Raw genomic sequence first — 18,274 nt, 5'->3', positions numbered from 1 at the left:
TCACTGCTGCTGCCACTGAACTCCAATGTGACTGTGTTTAATCTGTTGCATCTGGTTGTCAGTCCCTGGCAACGGCACCCTATGTAGCATGGAACTCCCTTCTTTGCACAGGAACAGTTCTTCTGGCAACCTTTGACACATCCAGATGAGATTGTCTTGTTCATTGACACAGGCCAGGCTGGCTTTGTAGAAGAGATGGGAACTGCTTTTCCATTATCCATAGACCATCCAAATTCTGTGCACAAGGGAATTTTTGGCTTGGATATGTGTGCACTCTTGTCAATGAGTGTTGCTAGAGCAGCCCTTTTCAGGTGCAGGAGAAATGCTTCTTCTGTTGGGGGTAGTAGCTTTAAGAGTGTGGATCTGTTGTTCAGGAACTTGTATGCTCTCAATTTGCCCAGATCTGAATCCTCAAAATGATCGGCTGTGGCTGTATACACAGCTATGGTGAGGTCCCGTGCCTGATTAAGGACGTCATCTGTTATGGCATCGGTTGGGTTCTCACCAAATTCTTCCAGTGCCGGTATGTCCAGAATCATGCTTCTCTTAAACCACGCCTTCTTTCCACTGAAATATGGGTAACTAGTTGTATCTCTGCCACTCAGACTGTGGACAAAGGGCATTGCACAACACTGTGAAGGTCCCAGTGCCACAACCATTTTATGGATAGGCAAGTCTGCATTTTGGGCTGTTCTCACCCACAGCTCTGCTAGATCACTAAGATGCGTTGCACCATAGTACAGGCACATGACAATGATCTGTGTCATGCGCAGAAGGGCAGTAACTTCATTGCTCTTGCCAGATGCAAATGTTTTACCCCCAGACTTCTTGGATTTTGTGTTTTGTGTGTGGAAGGTGTTAAGCTTCACAATACTTGTTGTTGTTGTATTCTGTGCACAAGGGAATTTTTGGCTTGGATATATGTGCACTCTTGTCAATGAGTGTTGCTAGAGCAGCAGAGATTCGTGTCACCAGGGATGCTGAGATGGTAGTCAAGGTCATGGCAGCAGTAGAGACCAACCCATTCACAACAGCCACACCATGCCTGATCAACATATCAACTGGACAATGTGCAGATTCCACAGTCAAGGACAACCTGACAAATGTGAAAGCACCAGAGGGCTCTGTCAGAGTCACTGTCCAGTGATCAGAAGAAGACAAGTATTGTGAAGCTTAACACCTTCCACACACAAAACACAAAATCCAAGAAGTCTGGGGGTAAAACATTTGCATCTGGCAAGAGCAATGAAGTTACTGCCCTTCTGCGCATGACACAGATCATTGCCAGTGGCGGAGAGCTTAACATTGTGGACTTCATCGGCAACCACGAGTGCAGTGACTTTCCCCCATCCCTCTTCCAGGAGGATGGCAGTATGAGAACTGGTACCAAGGCAAGCCTAGTAAAGATTCTGAAAGAGGAGACCAAAGTGAACAGCATTCCTAATCTGCTTCAAGATGGCAAAAAGACAGCAGTAGTCGATGCTATGTGTACCATAAAACACTGGTCTTTTCAAAAAGGTGAACTATTTGGAACTATTGCTGAGCGGTACAAAAACTTGCTGCTGAATGATGTGCCTGCTGGCACCCAGATCATACACTTCTGTTGTGACAGGTACAGTGGACCCAGCCTTAAATCAGCTGAGCAGGAAAAGAGATATGCCCGATCAAAACCAGCCAAAGTGTATGAAGTCAGTGAGCAGTTCACAGCTCCAGACCCAAAGGAGTTTTTTGCAGTCTCAGCTAACAAAGCAAATCTTCTGAGCTTCCTCTGTGACAAATGGTCTGAGAATGAGCAACTGGAACCTGTTCTTGGCCCAACTCATCTCTACCTGGGTGGTGGTTTCAAAGAAGACCAAGAGTGTAGTGCTGACAGGAGGGTCTGTTATGCATGTTCCTGCTCCGGAGTCTACACAGCAGGAGGCTGACACCAGGATCATACTCCACGCCCTCTACAGTGTCCAGAATCAAGGAGTTGACAGAGTTGTCATACATGCAAATGACACTGACATCATTGTCATGTGCCTGTACTATGGTGCAACGCATCTTAGTGATCTAGCAGAGCTGTGGGTGAGAACAGCCCAAAATGCAGACTTGCCTATCCATAAAATGGTTGTGGCACTGGGACCTTCACAGTGTTGTGCAATGCCCTTTGTCCACAGTCTGAGTGGCAGAGATACAACTAGTTACCCATATTTCAGTGGAAAGAAGGCGTGGTTTAAGATAAGCATGATTCTGGACATACCGGCACTGGAAGAATTTGGTGAGAACCCAACCGATGCCATAACAGATGACGTCCTTAATCAGGCACGGGACCTCACCATAGCTGTGTATACAGCCACAGCCGATCATTTTGAGGATTCAGATCTGGGCAAATTGAGAGCATACAAGTTCCTGAACAACAGATCAACACTCTTAAAGCTACTTCCCCCAACAGAAGAAGCATTTCTCCTGCACCTGAAAAGGGCTGCTCTAGCAACACTCATTGACAAGAGTGCACACATATCCAAGCCAAAAATTCCCTTGTGCACAGAATTTGGATGGTCTATGGATAATGGAAAAGCAGTTCCTATCTCTTCTACAAAGCCAGCCTGGCCTGTGTCAATGAACAAGACAATCTCATCTGGATGTGTCAAAGGTTGCCAGAAGAACTGTTCCTGTGCAAAGAAGGGAGTTCCATGCTACATAGGGTGCCGTTGCCAGGGACTGACAACCAGATGCAACAGATTAAACACAGTCACATTGGAGTTCAGTGGCAGCAGCAGTGAATCAGAAAACTAGACACTGATACTAAAACCTGTTATACCTGCTGTAATTTGGACATGTATTATGTCAGGTTACTTTTTTTTCTTTTCTTTTTTTAAAATCACAATCTAGTTCTGGCCACGAAAATGGCTATTTTGTATTCAATTTATGAAAATCCAAATGAAAATAAATGTTTTGCTGACAGGAATTGTGTTTCTTATTATCATCAATAGCTAAGTATCAATATAGGATGTTATTCAAATGATAGAAGAAGAAATAGCACTTGACCTCATCTTGTGGAACACTGACTGGAAATTCAGTTTCAGTACAATTCTCGATTTGGGATATAGAGCAGACATTTGGCCACAGCTAGTGCAACCTTCGAGATAGAAAGGCCATCTTGGACTCAAATGAAAGCTTATGAATTAAGGAAGTTTTCTATATACATGGTAGGCATAGATATTCTCCATAAAGTACTGAAAAATATTGATTTTCATGAGAATTTGTTAGGCGAGCAGTACTTTTTTTTGTCTTTTTTGGGATGTTGAGAGTGATATCTTAAAATAGAGTTGCAGCAAGGCCCAGAATATTATTTTCCTGTCTTCCCCTATGTGTCAACATACTCTCTGCCAAATTTTATAGTTCTATGACTATTAATGCCATCGTAGTACCTAAATATTTGCAGATACATAATTTCGCCTGGAAAATGTCCCAAAAAGAGGGGTTTTGGCCCCCTGTAGCTTTCCAGCAGCTAGTTGACCGGGTTGTCCACCCAGGTTGTGATCCTTGAAGGTCCTAGATATTATTTCTGGTGTCAAACCTTTTACAACGCTCCATGTATGTTTTCCCAAAAAATGGGGTTTTGCCCCCTGGGTACATTGTATGAAGTTTTGGCATTGAATAAATGCATAACTACAGACTTTTTCCTTTTTATGGGTATTTTTTCTTTTTCAGTCACATATATCGTGATATATCGTTGATGAAATTTCTTACAATATATGGAATATCGTAGATATCGTGTATCAGTATTTAATCGTGAGTTACCCGTATCGTCCCACCCCTGTTTCAGGAGCTTCAGCTCTTTGTTTTCCGTCCCGGTGAGCAGATCTCTCTCTCTGATGGTGAGTTTATTAATCATCTAACAACCTCGGAGCTTCGTCTCATCTTCCCTCTAATTCTAGTCAAAGGAAGTTTCTAACGAGCTGCTCATGTTCAGGCTGCAGCGCTGCGGGGGTGGGGGGCGACGCTGTCCTCTCGCTGCAGGGGGGTTGAGGGGGGGCCGTCCTCTCGCCACAGGGGGGGACGCCGTCCTCCCACCCGACCCTCCGTCTGTCTGAGCGTCGCTGCCACGGAGACGAGATGGGAGTCTCGGTCCCAACACTGCAAGGCTGATGAAAGAACCAGACACTTCAGCAGCATTAAAGGCCAAAAAGTCACAAGCAAAAAACAGACTTTTCATATTTAAAGGGGACCTATTGTGAAAAGCAGGTTTTCTCTTGCTTTAACATATATAAAGTGGTCTCCCCTCAGCCTGCCAACTCAGAGGAGGAAAGCAACCAAATTCTGCAGTGTCTGTACAGCCGCCCGGATGAGCCGTCCAGTGTGATGTGACTTCTGAGCCAATAAGATTCTGCTCCCATCGTTACGGAACGACGGAGTGATGCGTGAAACCACGCCCACAACTAACTCTGGCCGGCCGGAGCTTCCGCCATTTTTTCATAGCGGTGTATCGCGTCATTCAGGCAGCCAATCAGCACAGTGCCTCATTATCATAGCCCCGCCCACTCAGAATCCTGCATAGATAATGAGGTTAGAGAATGGGAAGATAAAGACATGGCTCAGAGGCTGAATTTCTAATTTATTTAGCAAAAACAATCAAAAGCTTGTTTTTAAGACATTCAAGGCCTGTTTAAAATAGGTATTAGATGCCATAATAGGTCACCTTTAAGGATGAGGGGGGGGGAGGGGGGGGGGGGGGGGGGCTTCCAGTGTATTTTAGTCAAGACTTTTAGTCTAATCATCCCTATGATCAATATTTACGTTTGACTTGGCTTTAATTTTAATTTAGTTTTTCTTTGGACAGAAAGAAAAAAACTGAAAATGATTTAGCTGCTTGTAAGAAGGCAACCTGTAACCCCGAGTGGAGACACAGCCCCCAAGGGGAGGGAATCCTGGTCAATCTCGTCAATAATTCTGGTCTCATACAGTCGGGAGGTTAGGGTTAGATGCTGGTCTCAGGGGGTTTTGGAAAACAAGCCCAGCGCGGAATATGAGCGTCTGCCCGTCATGGAGACAGACGGGCGAGGGAATGAGCAGCGCAGAATGACCGGAATTAATTTAAAGCGGAATTAGTGTATACGGTTTTTTTTTTATTAATTTTTTTAATTTTTTCAACTTTATTTTATTTATTTATTTTTTATTATGTTTTTAAATGTTTTTTTATTATTATTATTGTTTTTTTTTTTTTGTTTTTTGTTTTTTAATTAATTCATTTTTTTTCAAAAAGGAAGAAAAATCCAAGGCACTCTTCTTCAATTATAAAAAGCCTTTTTTGCCAAATAAAGGCTTTTTATAATTGAAGAAGAGTGCCTTGGATTTTTCTTCCTTTTTGATATTCTTTTTCCCACAAAAGAGCACCTTCGTCACACGACTTAGATGAACCTTCTGAGCACTCTGGACTTTTTTTTAATTGTTTTTTTTACTTTATTTTTTTATTTTATTTCTTTTTTTTCTTTTTTTTCTTTGAATGAGTGTATACATGATCGCTGAATTATTCTATTCGGATTTAAAATCGGAATAAATCAGCCACTTACTTCGGAATTAAGTTTAATTCGGAATGGCCATTTTCATTCGGAATTAGGTAATTTTTACTCGTTTTAAATCGGATTTAATTTTAATTCTGAATGAAAGAGGAATTAAAGTTCCCATGTAAACACAGCCAGTGTGAGTTTATTGCTGCTCTATTGTTCTCCTGTTTCCAGTCAGAATCTCCGGTTTCTAAACCTGCCGTTGGACTTTGTCGCCTCCAGCTAATTTAATTAGCGAGAATCGCTGTAGGCGAAGACACATTTATTCAGTCTGTGTTTCTTATGTCAACCGAACCGATGAATAATTCATTCGTAGCTTCATTACTTAAAAAATTAACCAAAGAAGAATTTATTTTAGTTTGAAGCATCTGAGTAAAAACATCAGGATGGTGCTGAACTTTCTAAATTGGGACGATTTAACCACCTTTGACTCATTTTTCAGATATTTTCTTTAAATATTAACATTGTTATTCTTCTTTCTGACATTTGAACGAACAATTATTCAGTAAATAAATATCAAAAATGGAGGCAATCATTTGTCACAGGATCGGCTTTCATCTTTATTCTCCTGCAGAAACCTGCACTTCTTAGTTGATTTAATCTAATCTAATAATGAGACGTGTGAATAAAGTTGTCTCATCTTGACTTATAATGGCGGAAGGGAAGAGTTTATCCTGTAGAAGACACGGTGTGTGTGTGTGTGTGTGTGTGTGTGTGTGTGTGTGTGTGTGTGTGTGTGTGTGTGTGTGTGTGTGTATACATATACATATATATATATATATATATATATATATATGTGTGTGTGTGTGTGTGTGTGTGTGTGTGTGTGTGTGTGTGTGTGTGTGTGTGTGTATATATATATACATGTGTGTGTATCCAGGTATCCAGTGCGGTACCAGGTGTGGGCGGGGCCTCTGGGGGGTTTGTGTGTATATATGTGTGTATATTTATATGTGTGTGTGTGTGTATATATTTATGTGTGTGTGTGTGTGTGTGTGTGTGTGTGTGTGTGTGTGTGTGTGTGTGTGTGTGTGTGTACATACAGTATATATGTGTGTATCCAGGTATCTAGTGCGGCAGCAGGTGTGGGCGGGGCCTCTGGGGGGTTTGTGTGTGTGTTATGTGTATATTTATATATACGTGTGTATTTGTGTGCAGGTATAAACTGCGGTACCAGGTGTGGGCGGGGCCTCTGGGGGCCCGACTGCCCCTTCAGCTGCACCTGTGAGAACGGAGGCTCCTGCAACCCGGAGGACGGAACCTGCGACTGTGCCGCCGGTTACCGCGGCAGCAGCTGCCGGAGACGTGAGTCGTCATCCCAGAAACCAGAGACCAGATCCTGGTCCTCGGTGAAAAAAAATGTATTCTTTTTTTTATTTTTTTATTTTTTATTTTTATTTTATTTTCTTTTTTAAATGTATGTATTTATTAATTTATTATTATTATTATTTTTTTTTATGTTTTCTTTTCTTTTCTTTTCATTCTTTTTTATTATTATTATTTTATTTTATTTTATTTATTCATTTATTTATGTTATGTTTTTTTTAATTTTATTTATTCTTTTTTTCATTTTATTTATTTATTAAATTTTTTTATTTTTAATTTATGAATTTTTTGAAAGTCCATGGTTACCGCTCCGTCTGCAGTCCCTCCTATTTTATAACTCTGTCTGCAGTCCCTCCTCTTTACCGCTCTGTCTGCAGTCCCTCCTCTTTTATAACTCTGTCTGCAGTCCCTCCTATTTTATAACTCTGTCTGCAGTCCCTCCTCTTTACCGCTCTGTCTGCAGTCCCTCCTCTTATATAACTCCGTCTGCAGCCTCCTCTTTTATAACTCCGTCTACAGTCCCTCCTCTTTTATAACTCCGTCTGCAGTCCCTCCTCTTTACCGCTCTGTCTGCAGTCCTTCCTCTTTCTGTCTGCAGTTTCTCCTCTTTACCGCTCTGTCTGCAGTCCTTCCTCTTTCTGTCTGCAGTTTCTCCTCTTTACCGCTCCGTCTGCAGTCCTTCCTCTTTCCGTCTGCAGTTTCTCCTCTTTACCGCTCTGTCTGCAGTCCCTGCTCTTTACCGCTCTGTCTGCAGTCCCTCCTCTTTTATAACTCTGTCTGCAGTCCCTCCTCTTTACCACTCTGTCTGCAGTCCCTCCTCTTTTATAACTCTGTCTGCAGTCCCTCCTCTTTACCGCTCTGTCTGCAGTCCCTCCTCTTTTATAACTCTGTCTGCAGTCCCTCCTCTTTACCACTCTGTCTGCAGTCCCTCCTCTTTTATAACTCTGTCTGCAGTCCCTCCTCTTTTATAACTCCGTCTACAGTCCCTCCTCTTTTATAACTCTGTCTGTCTGTCCTTCCTCTTTCAGTCTGCAGTTCCTCCTCTTTACCGCTCCGTCTGCAGTTCCTCCTCTTTTATAACTATGTCTGCAGTCCTTCCTCTTTACCGCTCTGTCTGCATTCCCTCCTCTTTACCGCTCTGTCTGCAGTCCCTCCTCTTTTATAACTCGGTCTGCAGTCCCTCCTCTTTACCGCTCCGTCTGCAGTCCCTCTTCCTTTATTCCTTTACTAAGTCGGACTAAAGATCTGAGGAAACATTGTCTGGAATCAAGTGTCATTTAGTAAGTAAACTGTCAGGGAAACATAATCGTCATTACCAGTAACGGGATGAAACATGATTTCCTTTTCAAATATGGCAGTGAAGCTGGAGGTCTCGTGATGAACCAGTGTCTCGTAATAAAGTGCGAAGCCTCACGCTGGCGATGCTCGTAGGTCGTAGCTCGTAGCGTGAAGGCAGTAGTCTGTCTGTCCGTCAGCTGGAGTGAAACACGACAGTTTTGCTCCGCTGTTTCTGCTTTAGAATGATAGATTTAAAGCCTCCTGGTTCACAGTTTAAGCAATTATCTTAATTAGGAAAACGCTGTAGCGTGAAGGAGCTGCTCAGGTCTCCGCGCCACTTACAGCTACATCACTTAACAGCTGTTAAAAGCTTTAGGAAGACGCCTGATTGAAGATCGCAGCTGGAAAACAAAGATAATAACATCTGCAAGAACGACTGGAGCCAAACGCTTCAACGCCCGGCGTGTCGGGAGCGAATCGGCCGTGAAATCAGTTATCAGAGCGCCGGATGCTGTTTCAGCAGGTTGTGTGTTTCGGCTGTGTGTGTTTCAGCTGTGTGTGTTTCAGCTGTGTGCGTTTCAGCCGGGCCATCAGAAGTTCTCCACGCTGGCTTCCCTCCGGCCTCGAACCTGCGGCTCCTGTTGATCCGAGATAATGAAGCAAAGTTGAACCGTTAAAGGGGACCTATTATGGCATCTAATACCTATTTTAAACAGGCCTTGAATGCCTTAAAAACAAGCTTTTGATTGCTTTTGCTAAATAAATTAGAAATTCAGCCTCTGAGCCATGTCTTTATCTTCCCAGTCTGTAACCTCATTATCTATGCGGGATTCTGAGTGGGCGGGGCTATGATAATGAGGCTCTGTGCTGATTGGCTGCCTGAATGACGCGATACACCGCTATGAATAAATGGCTCCGGCTCTGGCCAGCAGAGTTAGTTCTTGTTGTTCCGGCCAGAGTTAGTTGTTCGTGGTTTCCGCATCGCTCCGTCGTTCCGTAACGACGGGAGCAGAATCTTGGCTCGTAGAGCCACATCAGACTGGACGGCTCATCCGGGCGGCTGTACAGACACTGCAGAATTTGGTTGCTTTCCTCCTTCTCTGAGTTGGCAGGTTGAGGGGAAACCACTTTATATTTGTTAAAGCAAGAAAAAACCTGTTTTTCATAATAGGTCCCCTTTAAAGAAAAAATAAGAAAATCAATAAATAAAGCAACTGTGGACAGAAATAAATGTAAGCTTATATGGGGAGTGTGTGCCAAAATCATAAGTGGTCCAAACAAACAAAAAAAAAAAAAAAGTGTGCAGCTTCTCGTCTGACTACATCTCATTTCTTAAATCTGGTTGCTGTTCACCTCTGTTTCCGGGCGGCAGCAGAAAGCCCATCGTCGGTCCGCTTCCCTTTACCCTATATGTTAAAGCAAGAAAAAACATCTTTTTCATAATATGTCCCCTTTAAGAACCGTTACAGAACCGCTCTTCAGGTTTAGGCCACGTTTCCACGTAGCCGGGTATTTAAAAAAACAGATATTTCCCCCTCTACGTTTTGAAAAATACCATCATTTCCACGAACCCGCATAAATACGCTGTTAAGGTGCTATGAGCAGCCAAACCTACAGGGGGCAGTGTAACAAGAAGATAAAGTCATGCTAGCCAATCAGAATCCTGGAAAAAAACATCAACAAATGACACGAGTAACTTCCAGTTACTTCCAAGATGAACGAGAGTCTTTCGTTTGGAGTGACAGAGAAGTGGAGTTACTTTTAAGTGTAATGTTAGAATATAAAACAAGTAAAATACAAGAAAATATTGACGGTGGCCAAACAAATTGTAAACACAGGTCACACTCATGACGCTGGTGACGTTTCTGTCGCCTAATGTGACGTTTTAAAGCCTAAATGTCCGTTTCCCTCCGTTTACAAGCAAACATGAAGACGGAGGTTTTGCAAATCTCCACTTTGGCCGGAGTTTTCAGGAATTATGGTTTTTGGTGACTTGTGACTTTTCGTGTAAACGAACGGCCAAAACGCATGAAAACACCAGCGTTTTTGCTACGTGGAAACGGGGCCTTAGTTTCAGCGGTTCCAGCTCTTCAGGACTCCGGTTTGCTTCTCATCGTCCTCACACCTTCTCTTCCACTCCTCTATAGGTTGAGTGTTCTGTTTGTGAACATTATTGATGAATCGAGGCACTGCATGATTGCAGAGAAAGCTGAGCTTGAACCTTCCGACGGCCCGGTTTCATCAGGGCCGGCGTCATAGCAACTGTTTCCACCTGGGAAAATTCGAGTCTAGTCTAGTCTAGTCTAGTCTGGTCTGGTCTGGTCTGGTCTCCACCTGGATCAGCAGCAGTTCTGTTGTCAGTCGTTCAGGTAATGACTGAAATGAGGCATCAACCCGTCCCGGTTCTGGAGGATCAACCCGTCCTGGTTCTGGAAGATCAACCCGTCCTGGTTCTGGAGGATAAACCCGTCCTGGTTCTGGAAGATCAACCCGTCCTGGTTCTGGAAGATCAACCCGTCCTGGTTCTGGAGGATCAACCCGTCTCGGTTCTGGAGGATCAACCCGTCTCGGTTCTGGAGGATCAACCCGTCCTGGTTCTGCAGGATCTGCTCAGGGAAGGTTGGATGAAAGTTGAAACCTGCTCCTTTCATTTCTCTCTGGCCGGTTGATTTCAGATCCATTGCTTCGGTCCAGAGCTATTATTCAGGTCCAAAGCTATTATCTAGTTTCCGGCTGAACGTCTCTGCAGTAAAAGAACTCTGTCGTTAAAAGTAAAGACCTGTTTCTGTTCTGGACATAAATCTGTTGGAGGGAATCAACCTGTCATCCAGGAGAGGTTCTCACCCCAGCTGGTTCCTCTAGATGTGGAGCAGCGTCGTACCACCAGCGATGTGGACCAAACTCTAGCTGGGTTCATAACTGAACAACCGTAACATCAGTCCAGTAAACTCCTGGATCATCCCTCTGAAGATCCCTGGTGGAAACGGTGCCTTCTCCAAGTCCATGAAACACATGAGGAATGGTCAAGTTCCCCTCCAGGATCCTGGCGAGGGTCCAGAACTGGTTCCAGGACCAGGACCAGTACTCTCCATATCCCGTGTTGCTTTCATGCATCTTTTTGAATGTCGTCTAGCTTCTTACAAATCCGGACAAACTTTTCTTCTGACTAAATATTTATTTGGAAGTAAATCCGTCTCGTCTAGAGTCGCCACGTTAGTTGATATCAGGGTCGACTCATCACTGCCCCCTGGTGGATCTGTTGTCTTGCTACGACAAGAACGCAAATGACACCTGGAGGTCTGCAGGGTAGTAAGAGCATAAACATCTACTGAGAGCTGAACGGCTCAGTATGGATGGATGATGGATGGAAGGATGATGTATGTATGGATGGATGGATGATGGATGATGGATGATGGATGGATGGATGGATGGATGGAAGGATGATGATGGATGGATGGATGGATGGATGGAAGGATGATGATGGATGGATGATGGATGGAAGGATGATGATGGATGGATGATGGATGGAAGGATGATGGATGATAGATGGATGGATGAATGGATGATGGATGATGGATGGATGGATGGATGATGGATTGATGGATGGATGGATGGATGATGGATGATGGATGATGGATGGATGGATGGATGGAAGGATGATGATGGATGGATGGATGATGGATGGATGGATGGATGATGGATTATGGATGGATGGATGATGGATGGATGGATGGATGATGGATTGATGGATTGATGGATGGATGGATGGATGATGGATTGATGGATGGATGGATGGATGGATGGATGGATGGATGATGGATGATGGATGGATGGATGATGGATTGATGGATGATGGATGGATGGATGATGGATGATGGATGATGGATGGATGGATGGATGGATGGATGAATAGATGGATAGATGTTGGATGGGTGGATGGATGGATGATAGATGGATGGATGGATGTTGGATGGATGGATGGATGGATGATGGATGGATGGATGATGGATGATGGATGGATGATGGATGGATGGATGATGGATGGATGGATGTTGGATGGATGGATGATGGATTGATAGATGGATGGATGGATGATGGATGGATGGATGGATGATGGATGGATGATGGATGGATGGATGGATGGATGATGGATGGATGGATGATGGATGGATGATGGATCGATGGATTGATGGATGGATGGATGATGGATCGATGGATGGATGATAGATGAATGGATGGATGGATGATGGATGGATGATGGATGGATTGATGGATGATGGATGGATGATGGATGGATTGATGGATGGATGGATGGATGATAGATGGATGGATGATGGATGGGTGGATGGATGGTTGGATGGATGGATGATGGATGGATGGATGATGGATGGATTGATGGATGGATGGATGGATGGATGGATGGATGATGGATGGATGGATGGATGGATGGATGATGGATGGATGGATGGATGATGGATGGATGGATGGATGGATGGATGGATGGATGGATGGATGGATGATGGATGGATGATGTATGGATGGATGGATGATGGATGGATGATGGATGGAGTCATGACTCTTCATTCTGGCTACAGCGCTGAAAAAAGCTGGTTACTTTTATTTTCCATCAATGACAAATATAAAGCTGTTCCAGCTTTGCAAAAGGCTCTTTTATATACCATTAGATTATCTCTCCATGCAGGACGAAAGTCTACAGATTTACAAGAGTAGCACTTCCTGTCTGTTTTACGAGTTTGTTGTTTCAGTGTGTGGTTATGTGAGTTAAACCCGGGAGTTTAAGTTCCTTCGGTTAGAAACCTCCTTCCTCTGAGAGCAGGAGCATCTAGAGCTGAGGCAGCAAATCTGCAGCGTTACTGACACGAAAATCAATATCTGCAGTATTCCTGATGAGGAAATCAATATCTACAGTATTCCTGATGAGGACATCAATATCTGCAGTATTATTGACGAGGAAATCGATATCTGCAGATGTAGATCTCGGGTCGCAGCCCTCGATTGTTCCACTACGTTCCATCGTAGGAAGGTGAGGAGCTGTGGCCTCCCGGGTTTATTGACAGCGTCGCCGGTTGGACGTCCGTTGGCGTGTTTCCTCACCAGATATTTATGTGATGACCGGTGCAGAAACACGCCCTTCAAGCCCCCGTCCGTCTCCTTCAGTTCAGGCATCTGGTTCTACGGTGAAATCATCTTTCAGAGGCATCAAGGCTAAGCTAGGCTATGCTACGCAAGTTCATGTGCAGCACATTTCAGCTTCTTCTTCTTTCGTGATCGTCATATGTCCATCTTTGTGTCGTGTAGCCACGCTCTCGTCTCAGGTCCCACTCGGAAATCCCTCCTCTGAAGGAGGTCCATCAGGGACCAGTGGTATGTAGTTGGTAGTAATTCCCACGCTGCTGTCTGTTAGGCTCCACTTCCTCATGGATGCTCTGAACCACCAACCCCGGTACGTAGGCGGTTCAGGACTGCCGGCTAGGTTGGTCTTCTCCTTCAGCGCCATCTCCAGGATCCCGGCCGAGTGGTGTATTTGTGTCCTGCTGACTCCCATCTCCTGCTTCCATGCGGCCGCCAGCCAGGCTTTAGTTGACAGGTCTTCCGGGATGGAAGAGAGCATCTCTTGGGTTAGGGGTTACGGACGCCAGCCAGGCTTTAGTTGACAGGTGAGCATCTCTTGGGTCATATAGTTGTCTGGGTGGCGGGACTTGAGTCTGCTTGGAGGTGTTGCCCTGGTTGTGGTGTCCTGGAGGAGGAGCCAATCGTGTTCCTGGACTTTCCTTGCCAGGAGGGTGGCAGCCTCTTGCCGTAAGTTGGCTGGTGCAATTCCTGCTAGGACTGGCAGGTAGAACCCGGGGGGGGGGGGTTCAGGCAGCCGGTTATGATCCTCAGGGCGTTGTTAGTGGCCGCTTCCAGCTTCTTGGTGTGAGGGCTTCAGCTCCATGTTGGGGCGCAGTACTCGACAGTGGAAAAGACAAGGGCTTGTGTGGAGATGCGTAGCACTTTTGCGGAGACACCGCAGGCCTCCCCTGCAAGTAATGAGAAATGGTGAAAGACCAGCTCATGAAACTAATGTCGCCACCAAATCGTCACACTGCCAAACCAGGGCGCAAGAGGACGGGGGGACGCCAGCTCGCGTCAGGGCGGGCGGTGATCCCGACCATCAAGCGTCAGGACCTGTCAGTGCTTCAGCTGAATGTCGAGGGCCTCACCATTGCCTAACTGGACATCATACGCCACCTCGCCGACGCCCACCAAGTCGCAGCCATCCTCCTTCAGGAGACACTGTGAAAAAGCAGACTTCCTCAGGCTGCCTGGGTTCCACCTCGCCGGCTCCATCCTCAGCAGGCAGCACGGGATGGCTACCTTTGTTAGGTCTGACCTCAGCTGGATAGCCACAGGCCAATCCCCGCCAGGCTCCAGTCTTGATGTCCAGGATACAGACAACAACGGTCATCAATGTGTCCACATTTCAGCAACAATCCTGTTCAAGGTGCCTTACATAATAGATTTAATAGATATATTCAGCGGCAGAATAAAGAAAAGTTAGACTTAAATTACAATTGAGCACTAAAATAAACATAGTTTAAAGTTAAATTCCGAATAGTTTCAATAATTCAGTCCACGGCTGTAAACTAATGAGTCTTTCATTAAAAGGAACTGAGGGTTTTCAGCGTTTGTTCCAGATCTGTGGAGCACAGAAGCTGAATGCTGCTTCTCCATGTTTGGTTCTGGTTCTGGTTCTGGTTCTGGTTCCAGACAAGAACCTGAACCAGGAGACCTGAGGGGTCCGGATGGTTGCTACGGCAAAAGCAAGTCTCTGATGTGTTCTGGTCCTGAACCATTACTGATTTATAGACTAACAGAAATATTTTAGAGTCTGTTCTCCTAGTTTCAGGTAAAGACCTGGACCTGGATCATAGTTCCATACATGACACCTATAAAACAAATATAAACCCTATTTTCTTATTACAGAAAAGAGCTTTAAGGATAATTAATAGATCTGACTATTATGAACCAACAAATAATCTCTTTATTACATTAAATATAATACTCTAACATTCCATGACATAGTAGAGCAGAAAACTGTTTTATTTGCCTTTAAAGCCCAGCAGAAACTGCTTCCAAACTGCATTCAGGATTTGTTCCAAATAAAAGAACCTATGACCTGAGGGGGAAACTCATGTTTGAGAGACGAAGAGATGGACATCAATTAAGGCAAGAGAAATATGGAATAGTTGTGACAACGACCTAAAAATGTGCAGTTCTATCTACAAGTTCAAGAAAATGATTAAAGAAAATATTGTAAATAAATATAAAACACTATAACTATAAAGTATATTATCAAAAACATTCTAGAATGTGAAATGTCAATTTTATATTTTGTCTTATTTATATTTTTTCTTCTTTATGCATTGTTTGTTTTCACGGATTAATGCTAATGTTTCAGATTTAAATTGATCACCAGATAAAAGGGTAGAAGCTTCGACTTCAGTTACACCTTTTCAGCAAAAGCAATGTTTATTTAAATTTTTCATTTTGTTTTGTAAAATAACTTGTACAAGGCTTAAGACCAAAATAAAGACAATTCATTCATTCATTCATTCATTCATTCATTCATTCATTCATTCATTCATTCATTCATTCATTCATTCATTCATTCATTCATTCATTCATTCACCTCAGAACCGGACCGGTGTGGTCCAGTTCTGGTTCTGGTCCGGGTTGTGAGATGTGTGTTTTGTGATGTCTGTTTTGTGATGTGTCTTTTCAGGTGTGTGTTTTGTGATGTGTGTTTTCAGATGTGTGTTTTGTGGTGTGTGTTTTGTGTTGTGTGTTTTGTGATCTATGTTGTGTGTTTTGTTTCCGTGTTTTGTGATGCGTGTTTTGTGTGTTTTGTGTCCCCAGCGTGTCCCAGCGGGAGCTTCGGTAAATCCTGCTCCCAGATCTGCTCCTGCAGCAACAACGGCTCCTGTAATCCCATCGACGGCTCGTGTCGGTGCCGACCCGGATGGATCGGAGACGACTGCTCCCAACGTGAGTTACTAAAGTTACTAAAGTTACGAAAATTATGACTAAATATCGTCGTCAACGAACCTTTATCACCTGAGGAAAACGAGACGTGACGAAAATGCTGTTCATGTGACAATAATTAAATTTATAATGCAATATCGTAGAGGAATAAAAACAAGACTAAAATGTAGATTACAAAATAATAAAAGGCTCCTAATCATGAGAGTTCAACGTAGATCTGGGTATCATCTGCATAAGCTGTGACTAGAGACCTCAAGATGGTGGACGGCTATTTTCATCTGTCCAGATGTCAATCAGAGATTTTACTTCATCCCACCCATCTGACTGCACCTGCGTTTGTTTAGGCTGAGTTTACCCACAATTCCCCACATTGTAGTCCACTTGAAACGTAGGCAAAGCGAGACCCAGGTTTTTAGGAAGACCAGAGTTTGAGTTACATTCACAGCTTCAAATGAACCAGACTTCATGAGCAAACAAACTCTGGTTTGTCGATGTCGGATCAACGGTGAGATCCGCTGGCTGGTGTGAAGCGTCCTGGTTAGTCCGATCCGTCCCTCGGTACCAGTTCCCCCTTTCCTCCCCAATTGAACCGAGTTCCCAGTTGCATAGTTTCCAATCCAATCGAGTCCCCAATTCAACAGAGTCCCCAATCCAACCGAGTCCCCAATCGAAACGAATCCACAATCCAACCGAGTCCCCAATCGAAACGAATCCACAATCCAACCGAGTCCCCAATCGAAACGAATCCACAATCCAACCGAGTTCCCAATCGAAAAAAATCCACAATCCAACCGAGTCCCCAATCCAACCGAGTTCCCAGTCAAACAGTTTCCAATCCAGGGTGGAACCAGTCCAGTACCAGTTCCCCCGTGACGCCCTCGTGAACCTTCGGACTTCTCCGTCACTCCATTTCTCCGCGGTGCAAAACCCCCCAGAGCGCTAGCTGATACTTTGTTTAGCTTCCGGCTTTTCCGGTCACGGTGAACAACGGCGACCGAGAGAGAACCGAACTGGAAATGCGTTGCTACCAAGCAAACCAATCACAGCCCTCTCGGTCTGCGTTGGGTCGTAGTTAAATTTTTTGGGAGGTGCTAGCAGGCTATGGCGTAGCCACGGTGAGCCTCCCACGTAGCCACGTAGCTAACCTACAGCATAGGTTTAACGCAGAACCAGAATTCATCCTTAAGGATCTTATCTGACTGTGGGTGGAGAAGTGAACCAGAAGCAGAACCACATGTGAAACAACCTAAAGAACATGATTTGAGTTAAGGCTCCTCCTGGAGCTGCTCAGAGACGGATGAATAAAACTAAAGGCAGAGTTAGTCGTATAGTTTGACGTTGGACCAGCCGTCATTAACTCCTATCTGTCCCCAGCGTGTCCTCCAGGATCTTGGGGTCCCGACTGCATCCAGTCCTGCAGCTGCAACGGAGCCGACTGCAGCAACGATGACGGGGAATGTTTCTGCAGGGACGGATGGACGGGAGACGACTGTGGACAACGTAGGACACACACACACACACTTATACACACATACACACACACACACACACCTGGATGGACGGGAGAGGACTGTGGACAGCGTAGGACACACACACACTTACACACATAATACACACACACATATATACACACACATTCACACACAGAGATACACACACACACACACACACACACACACACACACACCCTCTCTCCCCCTCTCTCACCCTCTGGTTCAGCAGCTCCACAGCTCCATCTAGTGGCTGATGAGTGAAATACACCAGAGGTTAAAACATCTTAAATCCCTTTCTTCTCTTAGCCATAATTTACACATTTATTTACATATAATTATTTAAGAACAGCCAAAAAAATCCATAATTAGTTTAGCTATTGAGAATATAAAACAATATTGAGTTAAATTAAAATTCATTTCACTTATGTTTGTGAATCCAAGTCTATTTTCAATTGAGTTCAGTTTTATTTATATAGCGTTTATTAAGATAAGATTGTCCTTTATTTCTCCCTCAATGGGGAAATTCACTATTATTATTATTATTATTATTATTGTTATTATTATTATTATTATTATTATTAT

At 44.1% G+C, this 18,274-nt stretch overlaps 1 protein-coding gene across 1 annotated transcript in view; it reads left to right on the top strand.

The window, feature by feature from the left end:
- The window catches only part of LOC133456678 (multiple epidermal growth factor-like domains protein 11), a 111,034-nt gene that overhangs the window by 66,624 nt on the left and 26,136 nt on the right, over positions 1-18,274 (top strand). The window contains exons 12-14 of the mRNA XM_061735209.1: positions 6,708-6,854; positions 16,074-16,202; positions 17,574-17,699. Of these exons, the coding sequence (XP_061591193.1) occupies positions 6,708-6,854; positions 16,074-16,202; positions 17,574-17,699 (402 nt within the window). The remainder of the gene's footprint in view (positions 1-6,707; positions 6,855-16,073; positions 16,203-17,573; positions 17,700-18,274) is intronic.

This window comes from Cololabis saira, chromosome 2, assembly GCF_033807715.1.
Source record: "Cololabis saira isolate AMF1-May2022 chromosome 2, fColSai1.1, whole genome shotgun sequence".
NCBI lineage: Eukaryota > Metazoa > Chordata > Actinopteri > Beloniformes > Belonidae > Cololabis > Cololabis saira.
Note: the sequence above shows the minus strand (reverse complement) of the source record. Positions and strands in the feature narration are given on the sequence as shown.